At 43.4% G+C, this 24,691-nt stretch overlaps 2 protein-coding genes across 2 annotated transcripts in view; both read left to right on the top strand.

Annotated features, from left to right (window-relative positions):
• The window catches only part of SDC2 (syndecan 2), a 62,407-nt gene extending 56,132 nt beyond the window's left edge, over positions 1–6,275 (top strand). The window contains exons 3-5 of the mRNA XM_075141409.1: positions 1,733–1,866; positions 2,671–2,806; positions 4,027–6,275. Coding sequence (XP_074997510.1) covers positions 1,733–1,866; positions 2,671–2,806; positions 4,027–4,190 — 434 coding nt within the window. The 3' untranslated portion in view covers positions 4,191–6,275. The remainder of the gene's footprint in view (positions 1–1,732; positions 1,867–2,670; positions 2,807–4,026) is intronic.
• A 10,336-nt stretch (positions 6,276–16,611) lies between these two features.
• CPQ (carboxypeptidase Q) overlaps positions 16,612–24,691 on the top strand; it is a 169,845-nt gene continuing 161,765 nt past the window's right edge. The window contains exon 1 of the mRNA XM_075144589.1: positions 16,612–16,637. The gene's annotated coding sequence lies outside the window, so the exon portion shown is untranslated. The remainder of the gene's footprint in view (positions 16,638–24,691) is intronic.

The raw sequence follows: 24,691 nt of genomic DNA, 5'->3' as shown, positions 1-24,691 counted from the left end.
CTCTTCCCCAAGCCTGTAGCGTTGCCTGGGGTTGTTGTGGCCGAAGTGCAGGACCCGGCACTTGGCCTTGTTGAACCTCATACAATTGGCCTCGGCCCATTGATCCAGCCTGTCCAGGTCCCTCTGCAGAGCCTTCCTACCCTCCAGCAGATCAACACTCCCGCCCAACTTGGTGTCGTCTGCAAACTTACTGAGGGAGCACTCGATCCCCTCATCCAGATCGTTGATAAAGATATTGAACAGGACCGGCCCCAGTACTGAGCCCTGGGGAACACCGCTCGTGACCGGCTGCCAACTGGATTTAACTCCGTTCACCACAACTCTCTGGGCTCGGCTGTCCAGCCAGTTTTTTACCCAGCGAAGAGTGCACCTGTCTAGGCCGTGAGCCGCCAGCTTCTCCAGGAGAATGCTGTGGGAGACAGTGTCAAAGGCTTTACTGAAGTCCAGGTAGACCACATCCACAGCCTTTCCCTCATCCACAAGGTGGGTCACCTGGTCATAGAAGGAGATCAGGTTGGTCAAGCAGGACCTGCCTTCCATGAACCTGTGCTGGCTGGGCCTGATCCCCTGGTTGTCCCGCACATGGCTTGTGAGCGCCCTCAAAACCAACCGCTCCATGATCTTCCCCGGCACCGAGGTCAGGCTGACCGGCCTGTAGTTCCCCGGATCCTCCTTCCGGCCCTTCTTATAGATGGATGTCACATTGGCAAGCCTCCAGTCGTCTGGGACTTCCCCAGTTAACCAGGACTGCTGGTAAATGATGGAGAGTGGCTCGGCAAGCTCCTCCGCCAGCTCCCTCAGTACCCTCAGGTGGATCCCATCCGGCCCCATAGACTTGTGAACGTCCAGGTGGCGTAGCAGGTCGTTAACTGCTTCCTCTTGGATTATGGGGGGTTTATCCTGCTCACCTTCCCTGTCTTCCAGCTCAGGGGGCTGAGTACCCTGAGGATAACCGCTCTGACTACTAAAGACTGAGGCAACGAAGGCGTTGAGTACCTCAGCCTTATCCTCGTCCTTGGTGGCAACGTTCCCCCCTGCATCCAATAGAGGATGGAGATTCTCCTTGGCTCTCCTTTTGTCATTAATATACTTGTAAAAGCATTTTTTGTTGTCTCTCACGACAGTGGCCAGGTTGAGTTCTAGCCGGGCTTTTGCCTTTCTAATTTCCTCTCTACACGACCTAACGAGATCCCTGTACTCTTCTTGAGTTGCCTGCCCTTTCTTCCACAAGTGATAAACTCTCCTTTTTTCCCTGAGTCCCAGCCAGAGCTCCCCGTTCAGCCAGGCCGGTCGTCTTCCCTGCCCGTTCTTCTTGCGGCACATGGGGACAGCCTGCTCCTGCACCTTTAAGACTTCCTTCTTGAAGAACGTCCAGCCTTCCTGGACCCCTTTGCCCTTCAGGACTGTCTCCCAAGGGACCCTCTCAACCAGTGTCCTGAGCAGGCCAAAGTCCGCCCTCCAGAAGTCCATGGTAGCGGTTTTGCTCGTCCCCCTCTTTACTTCACCAAGTATCAAGAATTCTACCATTTCATGGTCGCTAAGCCCAAGCCGGCCTCCAACCACCGCATCTCCCACCAGTCCTTCTCTGTTTGTGAACAGCAGGTCAAGCGAGGCACCTCCTCTAGTGCCATTTGCCTAGGGTGGGCTGTGCAAGCACCGCTTATAATAAAAAATGTAATTGGTCTGGAAGTATTTCACAGGTCAATGAAAATGTTGCCTTTTTTGTCTCCAGGTGCTGAAGAAGATGAGGATAGTGCGGTGACAGCAACATCCAGAACGCTTCCAAAGTTACCGACAACTAGTGATGCATCTAGGGCTGAGACCACCACGGTGAAAATGCAGACCAAGGTGCCTGCACAAACAAAGGTGCGTGGCTGGAGAGCAACACCATTTAAAATGGTTCCGCTGTACCCCACTGATGGCTTGATGTTAACTTTGTTTGATTTATATGGATTAAAAAGCCCCCACAAACTTTACTTAATGCTACTGCAGCCTGTTAAATGAATACAGAGCTGCTCAGTTTCATTCCTACTAGAAGGTCTGCGTAGGCACATCTGGATTTCACATGAAAGAAAGGAGAGATGCAAAAAAGAGTATCTCATGATACACAAGACACTTTCTCATGATACCTTTGAGGCCGAGCTGTACCTTTTTTACATGTCTCAAAGAGTTATTCAAAAATTCTACATGAAACTTCCCTTCTCAAAGGAAAATGTTGTGTGGTTTGGCTGTAGTTTGAACACTTGCCAGGTTCCATTTAGTATTTCAGTATTTCCTTCTCTCACCATAGGTAATATTGCCCAAGTTACCTCAAAAGTGTTCTGAATATAACATACCTTATGTGTTAATTTCAGAACTGTTATTTCATTTAGAGGCCGTTATTCTGATAAACACAGACAATATTTAACAACTGTTTGCTAAATATATTTTTGGGGGTTTTAAACTTACGGATGGTGTTTTTCATTCCGACATCATGACGAATAGATCCAGTTACAATGTCTAGCACAGCCTTCTGCGGTCAAAAAGCTTCCCATGTGTTGTGTTTGTGGGTATTGTGGAGTACGCGCGTGGAGCCACAGCTTCGTGGCTGCCCGTGACGGGCAGTGACTGTGCCGACTTGCGGTGCACCCTGTCTGTAAGCGATGCTCTGTTTTCCTTTTTGTACCACAGTCACCTGAAGAAATCGATAAAGAGGAAAGGCCCGAGACGGATGCCAAGAAAAAGAGTGATGAGCCAGGGGACGACACTGACGTGTTCACCGAGAAGCATTCAGAAAACCTCTTCCAGAGAACAGAAGTTCTGGCAGGTGAGGCGTTGTTTGCCAAGGTCCATCTTGCCAGAAGTACCACAGAAAACAGAGAGGATCTATATCAAATAATGCAAACTCAACATTTGTGTTTTCTTGATAGATTCTTAAACACATTCATGGGGGTAGCCAGTGGTTGATTTGATGAAAATGAGACGGGCATCTTCTGGAGTTATTTAATAGTGAAGTCTTGCTAATTGATTTGACGCTCACAAGTTGAATACTGCCTGCTGAATATCTGGAGCTTCCACAGCTCGGAAAGGGAGTTGCAATTTGCATTGATGCTTGCGGTGCAGAAATGTATTTCTCACCCACACTCCCGAGAGCACATCGCCGTCTGGTCCGTCTGGTGCAGATGGACGCTGCCAGGGAGGAGCTCACAGCAGGGCGGGGTGGGTGGATGGAGAGAGATGGGTGAGCGCTGTCCTTAGGATACAGAGGGTCTGTTTCCATGCATAACCCAGGGAGGCACAGGCTGGCCACCAATGTTTTCATGTGGCTTTCCTACATGTGAGGTGTTTTTGGCATAAGAACAGTGTTTACAGGTACACTTTTCCCCCGTGTCCTCAGAGGGGCTGTTGGGAGCCATGAAGGTCACACAGTTTTGGACCACATCTTCCTCTGAGCACCAAAACGTGAAATAGCCTTAATATCCACACCAGTTTGCTCTTGAAGTCTAGTTGGAGTTGATACTTTATACGCACTCACAAGTGCATAATGAATGTAATGCCTCTGTTCCTACAGCTCCATGAAGTGTTCTCTCCTATTGCTCATCAATAGGAAATTCATTTCAGTCTAGAGTCAGACTGAAAACTGATGGAGAAAAGGGAAAATCCATTTCTTAGCTGGTGTAACAAAGGAGTTCTTTTAAGGCTGAAAATGTTAACTGTTGAAAAATGAGTTTGAAAGAAACTTAAATCTTATTATTATAAATGAAGACAACTTTATGCTCTGGCAGTATGAGTGGCTTTCTTAATTGAGGTTTTGGAAAATTTTTAGTAACTTGTAGGTGGAATGTCCTTTTAAATGATTGCCTTCATAAACATAAACAAGCTTTCTGAGAATATATTTCAGGATACTAATAATAAGACAGTTGCATAATGGGAGCCCTTTTCTGTAATTTGAAAGTAATGGCAAACTCATTGTGTGAGATGAAAAAGAAACATAGTGCTAAACTTGTTTTTCCGGCATATTGTGAATCTCTGTTTCTTTGATTACAGCTGTTATTGCTGGCGGAGTTATCGGTTTTCTTTTCGCAATCTTCCTTATCCTGCTGCTGGTATATCGCATGAGAAAGAAGGATGAAGGCAGTTACGACCTTGGTGAACGTAAACCATCCTGTGCTGCCTATCAAAAGGCACCTACTAAGGAGTTTTATGCATAAAATTCCTATTTAGTGTCTCTATTTATGAGATCACTGAACTTTTTTAAATAAAGCTTTTGCATAGAATAATGAAGATCTTTTTTTTTTTTTTTTCCATTAAAGAGCCATTACGGCACCTTTATGATAAAATCCCATTGTATTTAAAACTTTTCATGTATTCCTTTAAAAATGTAAAATTAAAACTTAACATTTGCAGTGTTCTGTGAATAACAGTGGCAAAGCATTATTTTATAAAACCATTGATGTTCACTGAATCATTTTTAAAACTTTATGCATAAGTATAAAATAATGAAAACGATTGTTTTATCCTATGGTTCAATGAAAGTTGTTTAATTTTTGTCGGCATGTCTCAGATTGATCTTACAAGTTAGTTTTTATTTCATTAATTTATCTGTTTCAAAAAAATGCCTTTTTGTAGTTGTCATGGTGCAATTTGTCTTCAGATAATTCAGATAACAGTAACTTTTAGTGTAAATGTAATTTTTCAGCTATGTAAACTTTAACCTCCACTTTGTATAAATTTAAGTGTCAGAATATCAATTTTACACTTTGCATTGTTTCTCAGCATACCTGTAGCTTCAGTGAGATTTGTAACAGCAAATTAATGTGTAAAATTGGATTATTACTACAAACTGTATAGTCGTATTCTTACTAAACAAATCTCCTGTAAGGAAGATTTGGAGTAAGCTACTGACAAACCTAAGCAAACCCAAAGACTCTAACAGTATTTTGAGAAGTTGCTGCAGATTTCTATGGCCACTGTATTTGTTAATTATTTGCAATTTGAAGGTACAAGTAGGGGTTTAAATTTTTGTTCTTTAAAAATGCATTTAAGTTGTAAACGTCTTTTAAAGCCTTTGAAGTGCCTATGATTATATGTAACTTGTCGCAGACTGGTGTTAATGAGTATATAACAGTAAAAGAAAATGTTGGTATTTTATAAGCACAGACAATTCTAATGGTAACTTTTGTAGTCTTACATGGATAGACGTAATTGTAATTTGGGAACATAAACACTACTGAATAAATCATGTGGCCTAATACTGAGAATTCCATTGTGATATACTTTTATACGCTTTTCATTTTATGTCCACTTGCTTATGTTTTAATGTCAGAGAGTACATCTAGTAGATCTTAAAAATCCAGACCAAAAAAAAAGGCTGTTGATCAGGCTGATTCTCGGACCAGATTTATTGCTGAGAAAAGTGGGAATGTTTAAGTCTCGCATCTGGTGTATGAGTTATGTGTCATTCGACCTTTGCATTATATTTAATGGCAGTATTGACACAGACCTGTTCTTCCTGCAAATGTTTTCCGTACTGTAAAATTCAAAGGAGTACCCGGTTTCATTTATTGTGTATATCGGTTTTTGATTTATTGTTGTGGTCTGTTTTTTTCCCCGGCCTTTTGGAGCATTTTGGTTTATTCTGCTCGGACTCCAGCAGAAGAGTTGAGACAAGTGGAATATCTTCGTAAGAGAAGAAGGAAATATTCCAAGTAGAAGAGAAAAGGCTCTGTTGCTTAAACCGCAGATAGGTGTTGGATAGAGGGGCACGTGGAGAAGACGATAGTCTGCCTCCTTATATTATGCTTTGTAACAGACAAATGGCTTCGTCTTCTGCTCTGTTAACCTCCTCTTTTTTTATTTTTGAGATTTCCAAAATATAGGTGTTCAGGACGTCAAGCTAAACTGCTTCTCAGAAATGGCAATGTATTGTAAATAAGATCTGGTAGCTCTTCAGATAAGAGTTGCGTAACTTGTATTTGTTGCTGTCCCAAGTTCAGTGGTCATTTAGGAACAAACGAATGCTATCCTGTGCTAAAATATTTAATATATTGCTTTTTGAATTACTTATACTGGCAAGTTTTTCAAAGCCATACAAATTCAACAAGTAAAAACAGGGTAAGAATTTAACAGGTATATCTTATTGTGCAATATTTAGTGAAATTCAATTAGTAAAATAACTGCTTGAAATAACTGTGCCAAGAAAAGAAAATTTTTGGCAAATGCTGTGCCACTGCTGTAAAATAAAGCATTTGTTAAAGTGCCAAAATAAAGTCTACCATGCCTAAACTAATACTTTATTTGTATAGTCTGACATCCAGTTTTTTGAAGCCCGCTTTGCTTAAGGTAGTAGATCTGCATTTTCTTTAAGGATGCAATGAATATCGCTGTAAGTATAGCTATAAATATTAAACACCAGCTAAATTGTCTCCTCCTTCATGAGCAAATTGATACTAGGAAGCTGTTTTCTTTTTATTTATAAATGTTAGACTCTGCCTGTATACCTAATGCACAGGACACTTTATCCAACGTAGACATCTGTTGTAATTGTGCAGGCTACCAAATATTATGCTTGTCGGGTTCCTCCTGCATCTGCTTAAAAGCAGAAGCAATGGTAAAGTTTCAGCTTGATTTCACCACTCGCCTTTTTTTCCCCTACACATCCATTATCCGCTCTATGATATGCAGAAGAGGTTTAATGCTTCAGCTCTGTACACGGACTTAAAGTATCGCAGTCCTCCCACCCTTCCTAACAAAAACTTGAAACTTCTTTAACGTGCAATAGGCATCTCGCGATCTCTTTGCCTTTCTATTTTCAGTGCCAAACCATACTATTGGGGAAAAATTCTAACAGAGCTATCATCTCGATTATAAACATCGGTTCAGTTTTCATCGGTCTGATAACCAGGCTGATGCAGACACCCGGCTTCCAGCAACGCTGTTCAGAAGAAATGGGCAGCTGAATGCACGTCTCTTACACTGAGCCTTCCTAGCACGAGTTGGTCTTCGGTTTTGCCTCCCTTTTGTTCTCCCCTTCCTGGATGTGTTTCTAGCAATACTCTGGCTGCTCATGGATGTTGCTGGGCAGCTGGGAGTCCCAGTGCCAGGCTGTGGATGCTGCGCCCCATGCCCGCAGCTAGCAGCGGCATCTGTACCTCTGGGATGGCTTTTCCTAAAGACCCTTGGCTCTTCTCTGCTGGAGCTGCTGTAGCAGCTCTGAAATTCCTCAGCAACCTGGTCCGGTGCCTCCTTGTGATTGATAGGCTCTAGTGTTTATCAAAATGCCATTTTGCTTTGACTTACTCTGGGTTATAAATGGTTACTTCCTCTTAGATTCTTTGCAAATGAAGCCTGATGCAAGTAACGTAAAGCTTATGTTAAAAGAAGTGTCTCGCCTTTGCTTTATTCGTGGAAAAATAACTTAAGAAGTCGAGTTCCTTGTTCCTCTGCTTGCCAGCTTTAAAAGTGAATTGTAGCTCATGTTTACAGGCTCCGTTGCTGTTTTTTTCTTCACTTTGAGCATTGCACTTCATTGAAATAGGATAGATTAAAACCAAAATTGTCCTCTTGCATCTCCTAACAAGAGAATAGTGTATTTGTAACTTCGGCTAGTTGTTGCTCTTTTTTTCCCTTGGAGCTGTGTATTGAAATGATGGTGGAGTGCAGTCTTAAATGACAGATACTATTTTTAAGCAACATACGGAATGCAGGAAACTTTCGTAAGGAAAGAAGTATCCAGATAAACATTAAACAAAAACTAGTGGTGTGAAGGAAATGATGATAGCATGCTTAATATTACATTCTTTGTTCAAGTAAGCAAACAAGGAGAAGGGGAAAAGGAATCAGAGGGGAAAAGGATCTCTAAGGAAACTAACAGATGGAAATAATATAGCAATTTTTTTTAAACTTGCGATCAGTTATATTTGTTACTTAGCACTTGCTTAATCAAACTGGCATCATTTTCTTTAAGGAATTTGCAATGTTATTTTCCATTTTTAATGAGCTTTAATGTCAGCTTTGCTACATTTAAGCAGTTCCCTGTGTATGACAGAGCTCTGAATCTTGGTGTGAAAACTCTGTGCTGTGAACTTTTAGAGCATTGCCTTTCCAAAATTTTCTTCAGGCTGAGGAAGCGTGACTTTGCTGTACAGTTTGTCTGAGAAAAGATATAGCAAGTATCCCCCTCCCTGGCACGTCTTTTGGTCCTGGGATGGTTCGTGGCTGGAGCAGAAGAGCAGTTTTGCTGAGGAACTGGAGCGGGAGAGGGGGACGCTGACATGTGCGTTTCATTTCCTCCTGCCTCTTGGGCTGACCAGGTGCTGGGTTCAGCTGTGTGGGTGGGAGTGGAGGAGCTGTAACCCAACCCTGCCAGTGGAAAAGAAGCTTGGCCGAGATTTCTTCCCCTGTGAAGTAAAGCAAGTTGTATATTTTTTGCTTTGAAAACAAACAAATGATAAAACTTAAGCTCAGTAGAGCTAGAAATGGAAACGTGGGCTCCTGCCCTGACCGCTGTGAACAAATTTCACATGTGCATCGGATGTGCAGAGTAGCTGCTTGCGTGGGTGGAAATCTGAAAAACCCTCTGTGTGTTTGCAGTATCTGAGCTTAGTTTCCAGCGGGGATGGGGGGGAGGGGATAGGGCCCATGTAGAACTACAGACATTAATTTGGAGTGATTGGAAAGAAGGCAGGAAGAGAAACTGTCCTGACAGCCCACGTTTTCCACTGGAAGTTACAAGGCATTTTGTTTTCTTGAGTTGTTGCCGTCACACTGAATTTGCTCTTAACACAGAGAATCTGTAGGCAGAAAGGTGGGCAGATGTTGGTGTCATACCTTGAGAGACTCTCTTGGTTGGACACAGCTACCCAGCACGTCGGAGATCTGTGCTACCTGTTGCGCGTGTTGCCCATCGCAGCTTCTGCTAGCTGCTCACCCTCCGGATTTGCAGAGGAACTGCTACAGCAAAACGGGTGGAGGATCTACAAGGTTGACCCCGCGCACCTTCTGCTACCCACAGGAGGCGCTGGGAGGGTGGCAGGAGACAACAATGAGGGTGCTGCATTGCACTTGGAAGGGTCTGCGTTGTCTTTTGACCATGGGAGCTGGGAAGAAAGGGATGAGACGTGCAACTGGGGCTTTGCAGTTGAGATGTGCTGTTGCATATTGAAGCAACTTTCCATTTCTTCTCCGTGCTTGGGAGGTGTCAAGCTTTCACTACCCCTAACTCCTTCAATATCAAATGTGTTTATGGCATAGCCTGCAGAGCTCTTGAGATTTTTAATTCACATTGCAGCTTAAAAACTGTGCTGTAGTTGGGCTGGGGCTGAGGGCCACTATCTCTCATGGCTTAAGGTCAAGTCCAAAGAATTCCTCCAGCCTGGCAGTTCAGCCCTGGCCCGAAGTGAGAGGAAGTAGGAATGCTTGTGAAAAACTTCCAGAAAAATATTGCAAAACCTGTAATAGTTTGTTGAAAATAAACAGAGCCCAAGTTCTCTGTAGGGGGTGACTTTAATTCATTTAGATTTCTTCTGGGGCATTATGCAATTTTTTTCCCATGGATCTTTTGTTGATTTGTTGAATGCAGAGGAAGCTTCTGATTTTTTTTTATTTTCAGTCCTAAAATGAACCGAGCGCTGACGTATAAGGACCAATAATTCCGCCAGACAAGCTACTTGAAGCTTATCTAGTGGTGGGAAACTAAGCTCAGTGGAGGAACAAGTTCTATGTCCTAGTTACCCACCCACCTTGTATGGCCATATGTAGTCCTAGAGTCTAAACAAAGTTTCGTGCCCATTTTCCTGAGCTCCTGTGGTGGAACAGGAGCTTTTTCTAAACACTACAGCTGCCCAGAGGATACCAGAGAAATGGGAACAGACTGACTTTTTGATGTTTTTGTGTCATAACCCATAATACTAATGCTCGTCTCCCTCCTACTCCCCTTTCTAAATATAGCGGCAGGGGAGAAGTCAACAACCATCACACTAAACAGTACTGAAAGAATGTAAAACATTCCGAAGTTCAGTTTTCATCGTTCATCCCTATAATTTTTGTTACCGCAGAGCTAACAGAAGAGTCTCTTGTGAAAGGAAGAGAAGCGGAGCATGTGCTTCCTTCTGGACCAGCCCACAGTGCCAGCTGAGTTAACGCTGATGTGGGGAAAAACCTCTTCTTGGGAAGGAACAGCTGCTGGGGCTGAGCCTCGGATGGCTGAGGGCACAGCTTCACTCCTCCTCAGACCAAAACGCTCGAATGAAGGACCCTGCCTTGACCCGGTGCCTCGCTGCCCGGCTAGCGGCTGTGCCGCCACCTTCATACTGGTGAGGCAAGGCTTCAGGAACAGTTCTAGTAAATCTTCATTATCTGAGCTGCATCCCGTAGGAAAACCTTCCCTGAGAATCACAGTCAGCTTGAATTACGGACTACAACCAAAGCAGCAGCAAGACACCTTTCTTCAAACCATCAGCTTTCACCTGGTTGTGCATGTGCTCAGATATTTTCCTAAAGAAAACTGTTTTTCATTGGCTGGTAAACAAGATGACTTGTTAACTTGTAATTTAATTTAATCTTTACAGTAAATTTTTTACTTCTTTTTGCTCTGCAGGAGCACACGCTATTTACATATTTATACTGTTACAAAGCTTAACTTCCATTTTTATATTATAGCTTTTCATTCTGTTATGTTAAAAATGGTAAATAAATATTTATTTACCAGCTGATTCAGTTTATAGCTTTTATTTGTTTCAACTTGCTTTTCAATGGAAATTGAGATTTCATTAACAATGCATAAAATTAGCACTTCTTATAAAGTAAAATATATTAAGCACATCAAAATAAAGATTAGCAAAAACATTTTGACTTTAAAGCATATATAATTATTGGAAGTAACTTATTTATTAGGCAAAAGCATTTTTGCTAGTTATTGAATTGAATTGAGTAATTTCAATCACAATGTCTGTTAAGACTTTAAAACCAGTAGGTCTCAAGCTTTCTTCTTTTTTCCCATAGGTTGGAAGAGTACAAGCTTTCCTGCATTTTCAGCTTCTAAGTGGTTTTATAAAAAAAAGCCTGAAAATAAAAAAAAAAGAGAATTTTATACCTAAAGAAGAGCTGTCAAAGAGTCTAAAGTTTTCTTTTATCATCTCAAAAACTGCTTACAGGTGCTCAGCCATGTGACTTCTCCCAATTCATGGTTTGATTTTTGCAACAGCTCTGGCAGTAGAAATCATCATTTTTTTTTGCCAGTCTGTGCTTTTTATAACACACATTCAACCACTAAAAGCTAAGTGGAATTTTACTTCAGCCTTTCCTGATGGGACTTTTAATGCAGATTCTGAAACGCCATAGACTTGTTCAGCTCTGGCTCATCTAGATTCTAGGAAATACTGTACCTGTCCTTAAATAAGCAATATATTCTTTTACACAAGCTCTTAGTATATAAGCTTTTCACTTTTCAGCATGTGTATCAAAGCTTTCAAACTGTGATCAGACAGACTTTGCAAATTTGAATAAGAATCATGCCATCTTCTAAATATATACTGTAGAGGATCAGAAGAGGACTCCAAAACTTTAGTTAGTTTTGATAGTAACACATCGACTCTCTTACAGAATCACATTTTTTTGAAGTTTAAATTATTAATGCTACATTATCTCTGCTTGACTTGAGCAGCCTGTTCAGAGTCTTGTAGTTAAACCTAGAATGAGATACTGGTGAAGCTGGGTCTCAAAGTATGCATCCACACACTGAGTGGGGAGTTGTATTGGTTTGCATTTAAAACCCATCACAAAATAAAACGCCTCTCACTTTTGGGCCTGTTCAGATGGTAACAAGCTATTTTGGCACTCAGTTTCTGTCCATCTGTCTAGTATCTGCCACTCCGAGAGTGCTCCCCTTCCCAGTACAACGGCTGGCTGAAGCATCATTACCTAGAGAAGTCGCACCCCAGCCCAGCCTCCCATCTGCCTCTGTTAGATGGGTATTTTACTGGCTCATCCTGTATGAAGACAGTCTGTAACGTGTTCAGCACAGTTCAACCCAGACCCAAGCTGTGCCCAGGGAGTAACTGTGTTTTCATGCAGGGCGGTGGGCTTGCACTGGACTCACCATTACAGGAAATGTGTTAGGAAAAAAGGGCTGCTTTGGTACACGGCAGGGTAGAGGATTCCCTTTACTCCAAGTCCATATATCCAGAAATAAAAGATGTATTTTATCTGCATTTTTAAAAGTATCTATGCATTTAAACTTGTTTGCGACAAATATGTGTTGAGTAAGTTGAACCTGGATTTTATCCTCAGAAAAATATTGAGATGAATACAGGTACTTAGCCATAGTGGAGAGAGTTGCTGAGAGGAACTATTTATAATTTAATTCCTTCATCATAAGGAAAGTTATTTAGCGCAGTATTTAATGTATTTTTAATGCAAATATATGATAATTGATGTTAGGTATCCAAATGCCTTTGCTTTGTAAACACAGGAGTGGAGGAGGGACTCAGGTATATTGCTGGACCAATTGCTACCTGGAGACTGGGGATCCATAGGAATGCACAGAGAAGGCTCCTTGCACCTCTGGTTCAGGTGCCCATGCACTGCTCTCTACCCATGGCAGCACAAGTCACTGAGTTTATAAGGAGATTCAAGTGGGAACACTTTCCACTAATGCTTTACAAAAACCTTCCCGTGGCATGGCAAAGCCATTGCCCCTGTAAGTAAACTTGTAGTAATCTGCAAGAGAATTTACACTGCCAGGCTATGTCTTACTAGCAAGTTTTGCTGCCAGAACTTTTGTGGGGTCATGAGTTGCTGACATTTTTATGTCCCTGGAGCATGTGTATTCATCACTGCTTTTTTGGGGTGCTGCGTGCCCTCACTGCAAGAGACCGTAACAGCAGAAGGGCTGCTGCACACTGGGTAAGGACCCAGGGCTTGCAGCTGCCCGCATGGCTGTGTTCTTGGAGCATGTATACAGTGGCATTTTGCTAGTAGCTCTATGTTGGCTTGTGTTATTCAGAGAGGAGATTTCACTTCAGCAGGAGAGGCTGAATTTTGTTGGCTTACATCAACTTAGTACGAGAATGCATAGAAACTTGGGACAGTAAACCTGTATAGCACTGGACAGGCCCCAGCTAAGATGTGTCCCAAGTAAGCATGCCCTGCCAACCCACTGCTGGCAGACGTTCTGCTCTCGGCTGATGCTGCTCTTGATACCTAAAAACACGAGTCTCTGACACAGCAGCAGAAAAGCTAGCAGAACTGTATAGAAGAATAGGTGCCACGAGGTGCCTGCTGGTTTTCTTTCACTATGTCCCTACCTTTTTCTCCATTCTGTGCACTATTAGGATATATTTATTTGCTGCCAGGCTGCAAAAATGAGAAGATGTACAAGTCAGGGTCAAGCTTGAACACTTCTTCCTAGGAAGAACTGAAAAACAGCATTTCTTGGAAACTTAGGAATATTTCTTTTCAGCTTCTTTAACTGAAAAAGAAGAGGAAATAAAAGCTGAAGTTTGCATTAATTAGCAGTCCATATTTACCTGCCTACAGTGCAAAGCAACAAAGAAAAACTTTAAGTGAAGAAAACACCTTCTAGAGGTACTGAAATACAATGTGGACCTAGAGGAGACTTGGGAGACAAAAAATGAAAAATGCTTTGGTAATGGGTAAAGTAAATAAATGTCATAAAATGAAAATTGAGAGCATGCTTCTAAACAAGGGTAGCTGGTATATTGGTAATTCCTTCAGGCTGGTACAGTATGCTCCCACTTCAAACACCTTTTGTGTTTGGACCTGTGCTGGCAGCTTTTCAAAGGAATCTCGTACTTTCTTCCCTCCCCCTCCTCACTTTGCATAATAATTCGTATGTGAATATGCTTGTGATTTCTTCTTCTTATTTTAATACAGTCACATTTTAGAGACTTCAATAAAGTTCGGAGCTCCATGGACACGGTCCTTGCTCCGAAAACCTTGCAGCGTAAACGGACTGGAAAAACAAAGCACAGCGAAATAGCATCATCCCCGTTTTGTGCAGGGAGAAGCATGGTACCAAGCGACTGTCATATTAGAAGGGATTCAGGATCCATTCAGGCAGTATCCTGTGCCTAACAGCAGACTCCACCAGTTGCTTCGTGTACTGTATAATAGAAGGTGAAAAAATCCAGCAGTAAGAAGTGAGATCTGTCTTCACATTAGATTTCATTCCCCTTTCTAGGAATTAGATACTGGCTTACTCCCTGAAGCACCGAGCTACAATCAGATAATTCTGATTATTTTTGACATTCAGATATATCGAATCCCTTTCTTGAATATTAAGTTCTTGACTCTGGCACTGTGCCTACCACTGTAATCATAGCAGTCTTGTAAAGGTACATCCATACGGGGACCTTCAAGCATCTGAATAGTCTTAATGAGTTCAAAAGTATGCAAGATGGATTGCACGGGTGATTTCGGGGTGAGCGGGCTAGAATTTTGCCCAGTGTAGTAGCTTATAAAGTCTGGGAAACTGAGGACAGGTCTCCTCAGCTCCAGCCTCTCCCTGATTTACAATTACAGTCCCAAGGAGGGAAGAACAGCAGTCCGAAAGTCCTGAAGCTGCAAACTAAAGGAAAACAAAACCATGCATTTAGTGAATAATGCAAAATATGAGAAAATAATGTAAGAGATGGGTGTGATGGAAATACCTTTCCCGAGGCTAAGTGGGTATTGATGTGTTTCAAACCCATAAACAGATTTGTGCGTGTTGCTGGCTGAAGAGGTTTGGTTTTGTTGTTACGTCTCTTTACTTGCTCTAACTTATTGCATCTCAGGCGAGGACAACAGAAGACATGAGCAGTGTGCTCTTCTCTTCCGTGTGACCTGGGATTAATGACAGCCATGCCAAGATTTCTCCATCCTTCTGACTATTTGGTGACGGGGAAAAAAGATGGCTTATTATCATTCATCCTTCTGATTCCTTGACTGTGGAAGGATTAATAAAGGAAGCTAATTCAGGAAAAAATAATGGGAAACCAAGTGATTTAATTGTAAAGGAAGCACATGAAGAGAGAAGGAATTCCCCTCAGAAATCAGCCCAAATCCTAAATGTGAATACTAAAAGTGCAGTTTCACATGAGCTTCTTCATGCAGACCCGTCCTATGTTCTGTCTCTCGCTGGAAGTAAAAAGGAAAGCCATACGTTGGTGGTTAAGTTCAAGACGTTGTGGGTGCAACAGCCAACCTTTGAGGATGAAGTATTTTCTTGCATGGCCTACAGCGACACATTTAGAACTACTCAATCACTGTGTATAATCTCTTTCCAGAGATATAGTTCCAGACAGACACTTACAGCTTATAGGGCACGATATGTAAAGAATATACAGAATGCACAGGAAAGAGACAGGTACATCTCTATTAGAAATTTACTTGTGTGGCATTTTTATTTAAATAGTTATTTCATCACCTTCAATGGAACAGGGCTCTCAAGAACTGCAGCAGTTCGAGAGAAACTTACTGTTGCATCCCACTGGCATGCTCTGTGATCTGTATAGCAGAGGACACAGCCCCAGCTGCAAAAATGTACCATCCAGATTGTGCACTGAAAAATCCAAGTGAAAAAACACAAATGAGTCACCTCAAATAAACGGGTGGAGGAGTCAGGTTGACAGCCATTATCTTATAATAACTTGTGTTTCAAATCCCTCCTCAAGGTACACGCCCATGAAGCTCTTTTCACTTAGGCAGAAAGTTCATGAATATTGGAATACTGTGTTGAATATTAGAGGGAAATTCTTCACTGTCTTCCTGCTACAGCAGCTTTTTGGAAATGCACCAAGGGCTTTGATCCCAAAAAGCACTTACCTGTAAGCACCTGGGTAGTCCCATTGACTTAAACAGAACCAATCGAGAGCTTCAATTCAAGTGTTTGCAGATTAAGACCCATGTTTGTATTTTAAGATCTTATCTACAGAAGAAATTGCACTCAATTTACCTAAGTGTTTTTATAAACACACCTTTATTTAAATGAGTGCAATGTTACTTGTGCAGGCGGCTGCCATGCGAGGAGCAGTGGTCCCACCTCGGTTCCCAGCAGCGTGAAGGCACCCACGGTTCTCAGCACCCTGGAAACCATCACGGAAGGACGCGGCATTGCCATGCTCTTGAAGCACCCAGGGAGAGGATCGCTGCCACGGCGCAGGCAGCAGGAAAGCCTCCTCATGCTTCGTCCGTTTGCTGTACCTCCTCGCACCACTAACGCACCCGCCCAAGAAAAAGGCGATCCCGTGTGGCAGGCAGCCCCCTCGCACCGAGGGGCTTTCTCCCCAGGAAGGGCTGGTGACGGACGGGAGGTTTTAGGCCTCCTTCCCGAGAGGCCGGGGTTGGGCGGGGGCGCCCAGGCCCGCCTCACCTCGCCTCGCCTCAGAGGGGCCTACGAGGCGCCACGGCCCGACCAGCCGGCAACGGGGGGACGCCCGGCCTCGCCGCAACGCAGCGCCGGGACGGGCCCGGGCCCTGAGGCGGCTTCCACGCGGCTTCAGGCGGCCTCGGCGCAACGGGCACCAGCCTCGCCCGGGCCACGGCCCGCCCCCTTCCACCCCCCACGGCGGCTCCTCCTCCCCCGCGTCCCTAGCCGGCCGGCCGGGCGGGGGCGGGGGCCGTGCTGGCGCCGGCGCGGCTCGCTCGGCACGGGGAAGGTGCGTGTTTGCTCTGCTCCCCTCCTCGTCCTCCTCCTTCTTTTTTCCTCTTTCTCCTCCTCACAGGGGGCCGCGGGCCCCGCGCGGGAAGCGGTCGCCCGGGCTGCCTGCTGCCGCGGGAGCGGGGCTGCCGGCATCCTTCCGCCGGGCTGCAGCGCTCTCCTGGGGCCGCGCTTCTCGCGAGGGGCCCGGCTCCGGCTCCGCCGCCTGGCTGGGGGCGAGGAGAGGCACGCAGGCCGCCATCACCGGCCCCTCGGCGGGGCTCAGCCCCGTCTCCTCTTGCCGAGGGCTTGCTTCAAAGCCCTGCCGGCATGTGCTGGGGTCCCCCTCCCCCCCCGAAACGGGGCCTTCAGCCGCTGGGCCGCAGCCTCAGGTGCTGCCGGGCCAGCCCTGCCCCGGGTAGGTGGGCCGGAGCCCCCCGGCCTGGCAGCGGGGCGTCGGGCCCACCTTGCCCACGTCCTCCCACCCCTCTCTGGAGGGGGACAGGCGCCAGCTTGGTCGCTCTTCAGGAACACGGACGCTCCGTCGCGTGACAAGAAACGCCTGCTTGCCCTCTCGTTCCTCTTAATTTAAAACCAAATATCGGCGCCCGGTTGGCGTTGGCTGTCGCGCACGTGCTCGGGGGACCCGTGGTCGGCGCTGGGCGAGGCAGGGCGCTCTGCCACGGTGGCCTTGGAACCAGCAGAGTTGACAGCAATCGCTGCGGACAGTGTTGCTCCAAAAGCAATGCCACTGCAAACGAATAAAACCCATAAATACCAGATGGGTACGTTAGCTATTTAACTATGTTTTACAGCACACCTCACAGTGAAGAGGTCCCAGCGTGTAAAGTGGTTTAGTGCTTCTGAGCAGGAAATTCTAGTAACTAGTACCCATTAGATTTGTTTTGACAGGACTTTATTCTTTAAAGACTACCTGTTTCAAATTGATGCAAAAGGGAAAAGCAGATAAGAAGAGAGGCATGTATGTATGTATGTATGTACATATATATGTATGTACAATTTATATATATATGTATAAGCATATGCATATTTTATAGAAATACTAAAATATATATTTATATTTTAGGGAGAGAAAAGTGAGATTAAAAAAAACATGAAAAAATTTTAAGTTCTGCAAGCAGAATCAGATATTACTAAGGAAGCCTTAGATATGGTGGAGCCTTTTGAATCTAGTGGTTGCGTCTGACAAGTCTGCTCAGAACTACTGAAGAGAAAATTCGAAATAGAAACACCGGATTTCTGGTTGCTTGTTGATTACTTTTTTCTTCTTTCAAACTGCAGAGTTTTTGGGTCCTGACTTTCCCAAGTGCTGCATGAGCTCTCAGATCACCTGCTCAGAGAGGGCCATATGCATGCAACACCTGAAATCTTGATTTCTTGTTTTGTAAGCCTTAATTTTCAAAATTTTGCCTGTCTATGGTTTTCACTCTGTTCAAAATCAGATTAATTTTTACTATTTCTGGAGATTGTTCCACATCTGCTCGCCCTTCTGTAGCAAAAGGCTGTAGAAGTGGTGTAATCTATTGATGAAAGGGGAGCGTGTGGTTGTTTCTTCTTTTAAAGCAATCCTTGGTGTGACTGTAGAACAGATTCCCTGTATGGGAATGGAAGGGCTGCTTACATCTACGTCTATCTAGAATGTATCTCCCTATTTTAGCTTGAGAAATTCTTAAGATTTAAGCTAGGGTGACAAAAGTTGGCCTTGATTTTGCTCTGGTTATTTTTCTGCGAGGGTGAAAGCTTTTATTAAAAGTCTTTCTCATGCTTACCTACTCCTTAAAATCACCTTCCAGTCTTGTCTGGTGCCCCCTCTGTTAGATTATTAGTTTGAATAAAACCTCAAACACTTCTTTCCCCAAAGAAACCCTGGAAAGCCTGCTATATCCGTGAGAGTTCTTACATGCCTTATTTCCTTGTAAATTTTGACTCATTTCTTTAGGCATATCCACTTTATCTTGGATAGCATCTATCAATTATGCCTTGCAATCAGTTTTACTTTACCCAAACTTCAATCTTTCAGATGAAGTCTGTGCAGATAAACTTGGATCAGAGCCATTGCAGCTTTAGAGCTTCATACTAAGCCTTTGTCTTACCCAATCTTGTTTCTTGGTGTTTAAAATATATGTAATTCTTTTGAACAGCAGAACAATAAGATACTAAATCAGATAAGAACAGATTGCAAATCTGGGCTGGGGAAGAACAACCTGGCATTGACCCCTGTTGGGAGACATCTGTCAGTAAAAGCTCATATAAATTCTTATTTGTTTTATAACACGGTTTTGCAAATGCCTGCATGTGTTTAATGCCAAATCGAGAAAGGAAGCAACTTACGCAGTCTCTTATTGTTGATGTAATTGCACGAACTCATAATGCACATGGGATTCTTTTATCTATTCCTGCTTTAGTGTATAAAACTTTCTTGTTTTAAGATTGAAAACTTTGTCTTGTAATTTCTTCCTTCCTTTCCAGTTGTGGAAGGACGAAGATGAAGAATGGCAGTACATCTAAGAGATAGCAGCTGCAGGGGTGAAATATTTTGCTTAAAAAAGTACTTTGTGTGTAGAAATGTATGAAATGATTACAATCTCGATGCTCTACAGTTCTTTCTGTTCTGTCTCGACAGGAAATATTATCTGTCAAAAACTGCATTGCAGTAACCTCTCACGTTTTTGTTACCAAATGTCTGCAATAATCTCAAAGTACTGAAATAAATGTAAGTTCTTTCTTCAGTTGACCCCCAGTCACTTACATTTTCACTGCGATGCCAATAGTGAATTTTTAGCTCTGATTCGTAATCTTCTAAGTGCCAATTACTTGATTAAGTCAGTATTTCTGACAGAATCTGTGGAGAATGCTCTGTTCTTTTTTGTGTCGGTTTTACAATAGAAGAAAAAATTGTATGTCAGCTTGCGAAAAATATTAACCTTGTTAGCCTGTAGTTTTAAAAGCAATACTTTGGGTGCCTTGATCTTACAAGAGGCTTGATTTCTGTTTTTGAGAGAATGCACCAATGGTGGGGTGTTTTTTTTGTTGTTGTTGTGTTGTTTTTTTTTTTTTTATGGAGAGCATTGAGACACTCAGCTCATTTAGATTCTTTTTTTCTGTCCTGGTATTAATAATAGTAATATTTTCTCAGAGCCTTTTAAGTCTAATTAACATAGATGTGTTTGATTAATTTTGTCCATAGTGGATATGAGAGAAAAACGTGAAAATCCCTTCGGTGCTGTTGCTGCCAAAGAGGGTTTTGAGAGAAGTATCTAATGAACAGATGTGCAGATTGAAATACATCTCTTAAGAAATTGTTTATATATTTTGGCAAAATGTTTATCTCTACTACCCATTGCAATCAGAGGTGTTGGTAAAAGACCTGTGATCTTAAAACCTGACATAAAAAGATACTAATGCTGTTTTAGAAAAGAAAAATTCCAGTCAAATTTATCTCAATTCTTAATTGTCTAAGATAAATTTTAAATCAATGATCTTGATGTTACAGTGAGAGGAAGTTAATCTCAGGTCACCTATCACAGACATTTCTTACGTCACAGGAAATATAAACAACTGAGATGTATTTTAAACTTGCCTGAGTGACCACCCTGCATTCAGTACAACAGTGGCAGTTTCCACTAGCTCAGGACTTGCCCAAACCTGTTTTGTGACCCCCACAGATGTAGCATCTTGTGCAACTGAGAACTGTTGTCACCCTTGTGAAGCCTGTTTTAGTACTGATGTGAGAAAACAGTTCTGGTTTTAAGTGCATGTGTGGTTTTTTTTTTCTCCAGTTGCTGGTTATGGTGTCTGATCTTTTACTCAAATGTAGCCATAGTACATTTCCTGCTAGACACTTTGTGTGAAAGGGAATGAGATCACTCTTCCGCCCTCCCCCAATTTTTCTAGCTTTCATCTGCTACATGTATATTGATATCCTGTGTCTTTAATTTTTGTGTTAGTTTTTTCAGAGGAGGCACTTGACTGTGAATTTACATAAGACAAGTGAGTAGACAGTAATTTTGTGTTTCAAGTAGCCCCACAAAAGGGGCTTATGAAATTTTATGCATGTGCCAATAGACATTTGAGGAAGAAATGTGCTTTTTTCAGGCCTTAAAATGAGATCTGAGCCAATAGACTCCGTTGGGAAAGCATCCACTTTTTATCTGTAACTTTTGAAGACCAAAGCATAAATTTGATTTATCTGTAATGGTTTCCCCTTCTGCTCTCCACAGGTTTTGAGATTAGCGTTTCTGATCTTGTTGATTTTTACTGTTCTGAATCACAGGGCTCACCTTCTAGTAATCTCTCTGGTCATGTTCTCTCATACAAAACATGAATGCTTTTCCGTGGCAGACTGTGAAAACATTTCTCGGAGTTTAGTTTAATGACATTCTTTATTGCTTTGGAAGCAAAAAGAATTGTAAGTTACTAATTTCTTTAAGATTGATCATCTAATGCAATGGCCTATTAATATTTTCTCTTATGACAACTAGGTAAGGCAGAAAAGTACATTGCTAATCGCAGGTAATGTATTCAGTGCTGCTGAAAAATACCCAGAGCAGACAGTTTCTACCTCAGTGGTGCACTGTGAGATGCCCTAGAAGGAAAACAAAGTCAACTTGATTTTACTTACTTGTTCAGTTTGGTTGTCTTGAAATAGTTGTTGGGTAAGGAATCTCTAGAGGGTTTTCAGAAGCAAAAAAAGTCTCAGGAATAGGCTTGGAAAATTCTGCGCAGGCTCTGAGTTACTGCCCTTGTCTAATTTACCTGCAGCTGCTGCGGAGGTTCCCACCCCACCCACCTGCTGGGCCAGTGGTTCTCACCCAGGTAGCAGAGGTGGTAGAAAGAGCAGAGCTGCAGGGACTGCTGCAGTCCAATCTTCCTTTGAGTAGTACATCCCCATTTTCTCTTTGGCAGTAGCCTACTGGTACTAATGCTCGTGATTAATTTCTACAAACAAAGAATAAATGTTTTTCACTGGATTGGTTCCCAGAACCAACTTGCTGCCTGACCATATGGAAGAAGTTCTTGTGCAAGTGAATGGCAGTTTGGAGGGCAGAGCCACCGTAGCTGGGACCTAGATGGACTTAAGCCATGACTGATCCAAACCCTCAGTTGCCCAGTCCATGGGCTGGTAATATATACCTACGCTGACTTTAATATACATTAGTACCGCAGGTAAGGTCTGTGATTCATGCTTCATTTTGGGCTTACCTGTTATGGCTGAAGAGAAAACTTGCAGAAAGGGTGGTAGCAGGCATATCTCCGTGGCCACCTTTCAGAGAGTAACCAAATGAGGACAGATGTGCTTGTTTCCAGCAAGTGATGCCGCCCAAGTCAGCAGATACATCTTGCTTTGCAGTGCTACCTGGTGTATGCTACAGTCGTGATTATTAAAAAGACCTGACATAGCCAAACCCAGCATATCCGATATGGGTGGACCATACGGGGCTTCTGGAGCGGTTCATTTTGAGGGCGCTCACGAGCCGTGTGCGGGACAACCAGGGAATCAGGCCCAGCCAGCACGGGTTCAGGGAAGGCAGGTCCTGCTTGACCAACCTGATCTCCTTCTATGACCAGGTGACCCACCTAGTGGGTGAGGGAAAGGCTGTGGATGTGGTCTACCTGGACTTCAGTAAAGCCTTTGACACTGTCTCCCACAGCATTCTCCTGGAGAAGCTGGCGGCTCAGGGCTTAGACAGGTGCACTCTTCACTGGGTAAAAAACTGGCTGGACGGCCGAGCCCAGAGAGTTGTGGTGAACGGAGTTAAATCCAGTTGGCGGCCGGTCACGAGCGGTGTTCCCCAGGGCTCAGTTTTGGGGCCGGTCCTGTTCAATATCTTTATCAACGATCTGGATGAGGGGATCGAGTGCTCCCTCAGTAAGTTTGCAGACGACACCAAGTTGGGCGGGAGTGTTGATCTGCTGGAGGGTAGGAAGGCTCTGCAGAGGGACCTGGACAGGCTGGATCAATGGGCCGAGGCCAACTGTATGAGGTTCAACAAGGCCAAGTGCCGGGTCCTGCACTTCGGCCACAACAACCCCAGGCAATGCTACAGGCTTGGGGAAGAGTGGCTGGAAAGCTGCCCAGAGGAAAAGGACCTGGGGGAGCTGGTTGACAGCCATCTGAACATGAGCCGGCAGTGTGCCCAGGTGGCCAAGAAGGCCAATGGCATCCTGGCCTGTATCAGAAATAGTGTGGCCAGCAGGAGCAGGGAGGTGATCGTGCCCCTATACTCGGCACTGGTGAGGCTGCACCTTGAATACTGTGTTCAGTTCTGGGCCCCTCACTACAAGAAGGACATGGAGGTGCTGGAGCGTGTCCAGAGGAGGGCAACGAAGCTGGTGAAGGGCCTGGAGCACAAGTCTTATGAGGAGCGGCTGAGGGAACTGGGGTTGTTTAGTCTGGAGAAGAGGAGGCTGAGGGGAGACCTCATCGCGCTCTACAACTACCTGAAAGGAGGTTGTAGCGAGGTGGGTGTTGGTCTCTTCTGCCAAGTAACCAGCGATAGGACAAGAGGAAATGGCCTCAAGTTGTGCCAAGGGAGATTTAGACCGGACATTAGGAGAAATTTCTTTACTGAAAGAGTGGTCAGGCCTTGGAACAGGCTGCCCAGGGAAGTGGTGGAGTCACCATCCCTGGAAGTATTTAAAAGACGTGTAGATGAGGCGCTTGGGGACATGGTGTAGTGGGTATGGTGGGATTGGGTTGACGGTTGGACACGATGATCTTAGAGGTCTTTTCCAACCTTAATGATTCTATGATTCTGTCTGATTTTGGACTGTTCCATCAAATCTGGTGATGAGAGAGGAGAAAGTGGTCAAACTGGAAGAAACTTTGAGAGAACAGCTTATGCTGAATGTCAAAACATCTCTTAAAAGTTTGCTGTGCTAATAGCAGGTGACAACGGTGTCTTCAGCTTCACATCTAAATTTTGACTGGGACAATGAATTTTTTGTTTCATTGGAAAAAGAGGTGGTCAGAATAGTATGATTATCTTTCTGTGTTTACATCTGGCAGTAGGTGAGGTGAAAACTCATTCACAAGTCTTTTTCGCTAGAGGAAAAGGTATTTCCCAGTGCTAAGTGGTGCTTCTGTTAGCAGTCTTCTCATTGCTCAAAGTAGGTCTGATTTTTTGGCCCAGAGTATTGGTTTTGAGTAAAAATAATCCTTTTGACACAACAGCATGAGTTATTTTGTGGTCATAAGCGAACAAGACTTTATGCTTTCTCTAGTATGGGAATTTTGGCATGGCTAGAAATGACTTTTTTCCCCCCCACATCATACTCTCTCATCTGATGTTATTTGTAAAACAAATTTGTGAAAATTGCTTTATGGTTTAAGCTTTTAGGCTGAAAGAAGTTAATGCATATTTTAAACTTTATTTGAGGAGCTATCATTATCAATAGTGACATATCCTATGTTTCTTAGATCGAGATCATATGGCAAGTTTTACTGAAAGTAGGAGCATAAAAAAAAGTACAAAGTGAATCCTGTTTTGCTGACCCTGACATTAAGTCAGGAGATGAACCTGGCAGTTAAAAACCGTACGATATATGTGTCTATGGAGCATATCTGATGTTTATATGTTCTTTTTTTTTTTTAAAAAAAAAAACCAAAACAGTGCCCCTTTCTTGTGATTATGGTGCAGCCGTCTCAGCTATCTCATCATAGCATTACACACCACACTCTCGTCAGTCCCACCATCATGCATTTGCAGGCATCGAGGATTTACCAAAGTCAGAGCAGTTATGTTTCGGGGGAGTAGTAGTCAAATATTGTAATTTTTTTCTCCCCTTTCACATGCTGCTTTATCTCCTTTGGCTTTTCCTGATTGTTGTAATGCTGGAAGATATGGCACTTCTCCATTGCTTCTGTTCTCAGTGTGTTGGTATTAGAATTAAATATATTCAGATGCCTGTTTTCTGAAAATCCAGAACACATAGCCCGGTTGAGCAGCATGGAAACAGGAATGGGAGCATGGGAAAGTTCCTTTGAAGAATGTTATATAAAAATAACTACTGGGACCTTATCAGTATGTGAACTGTATATAAAGAAAACAG

Source organism: Calonectris borealis, chromosome 2, assembly GCF_964195595.1.
Source record: "Calonectris borealis chromosome 2, bCalBor7.hap1.2, whole genome shotgun sequence".
In the NCBI taxonomy this organism is placed as follows: Eukaryota; Metazoa; Chordata; class Aves; order Procellariiformes; family Procellariidae; genus Calonectris; species Calonectris borealis.
The sequence above is the reverse complement of the archived record's forward strand: the minus strand, read 5'-3'. Positions and strand labels throughout refer to the sequence as shown.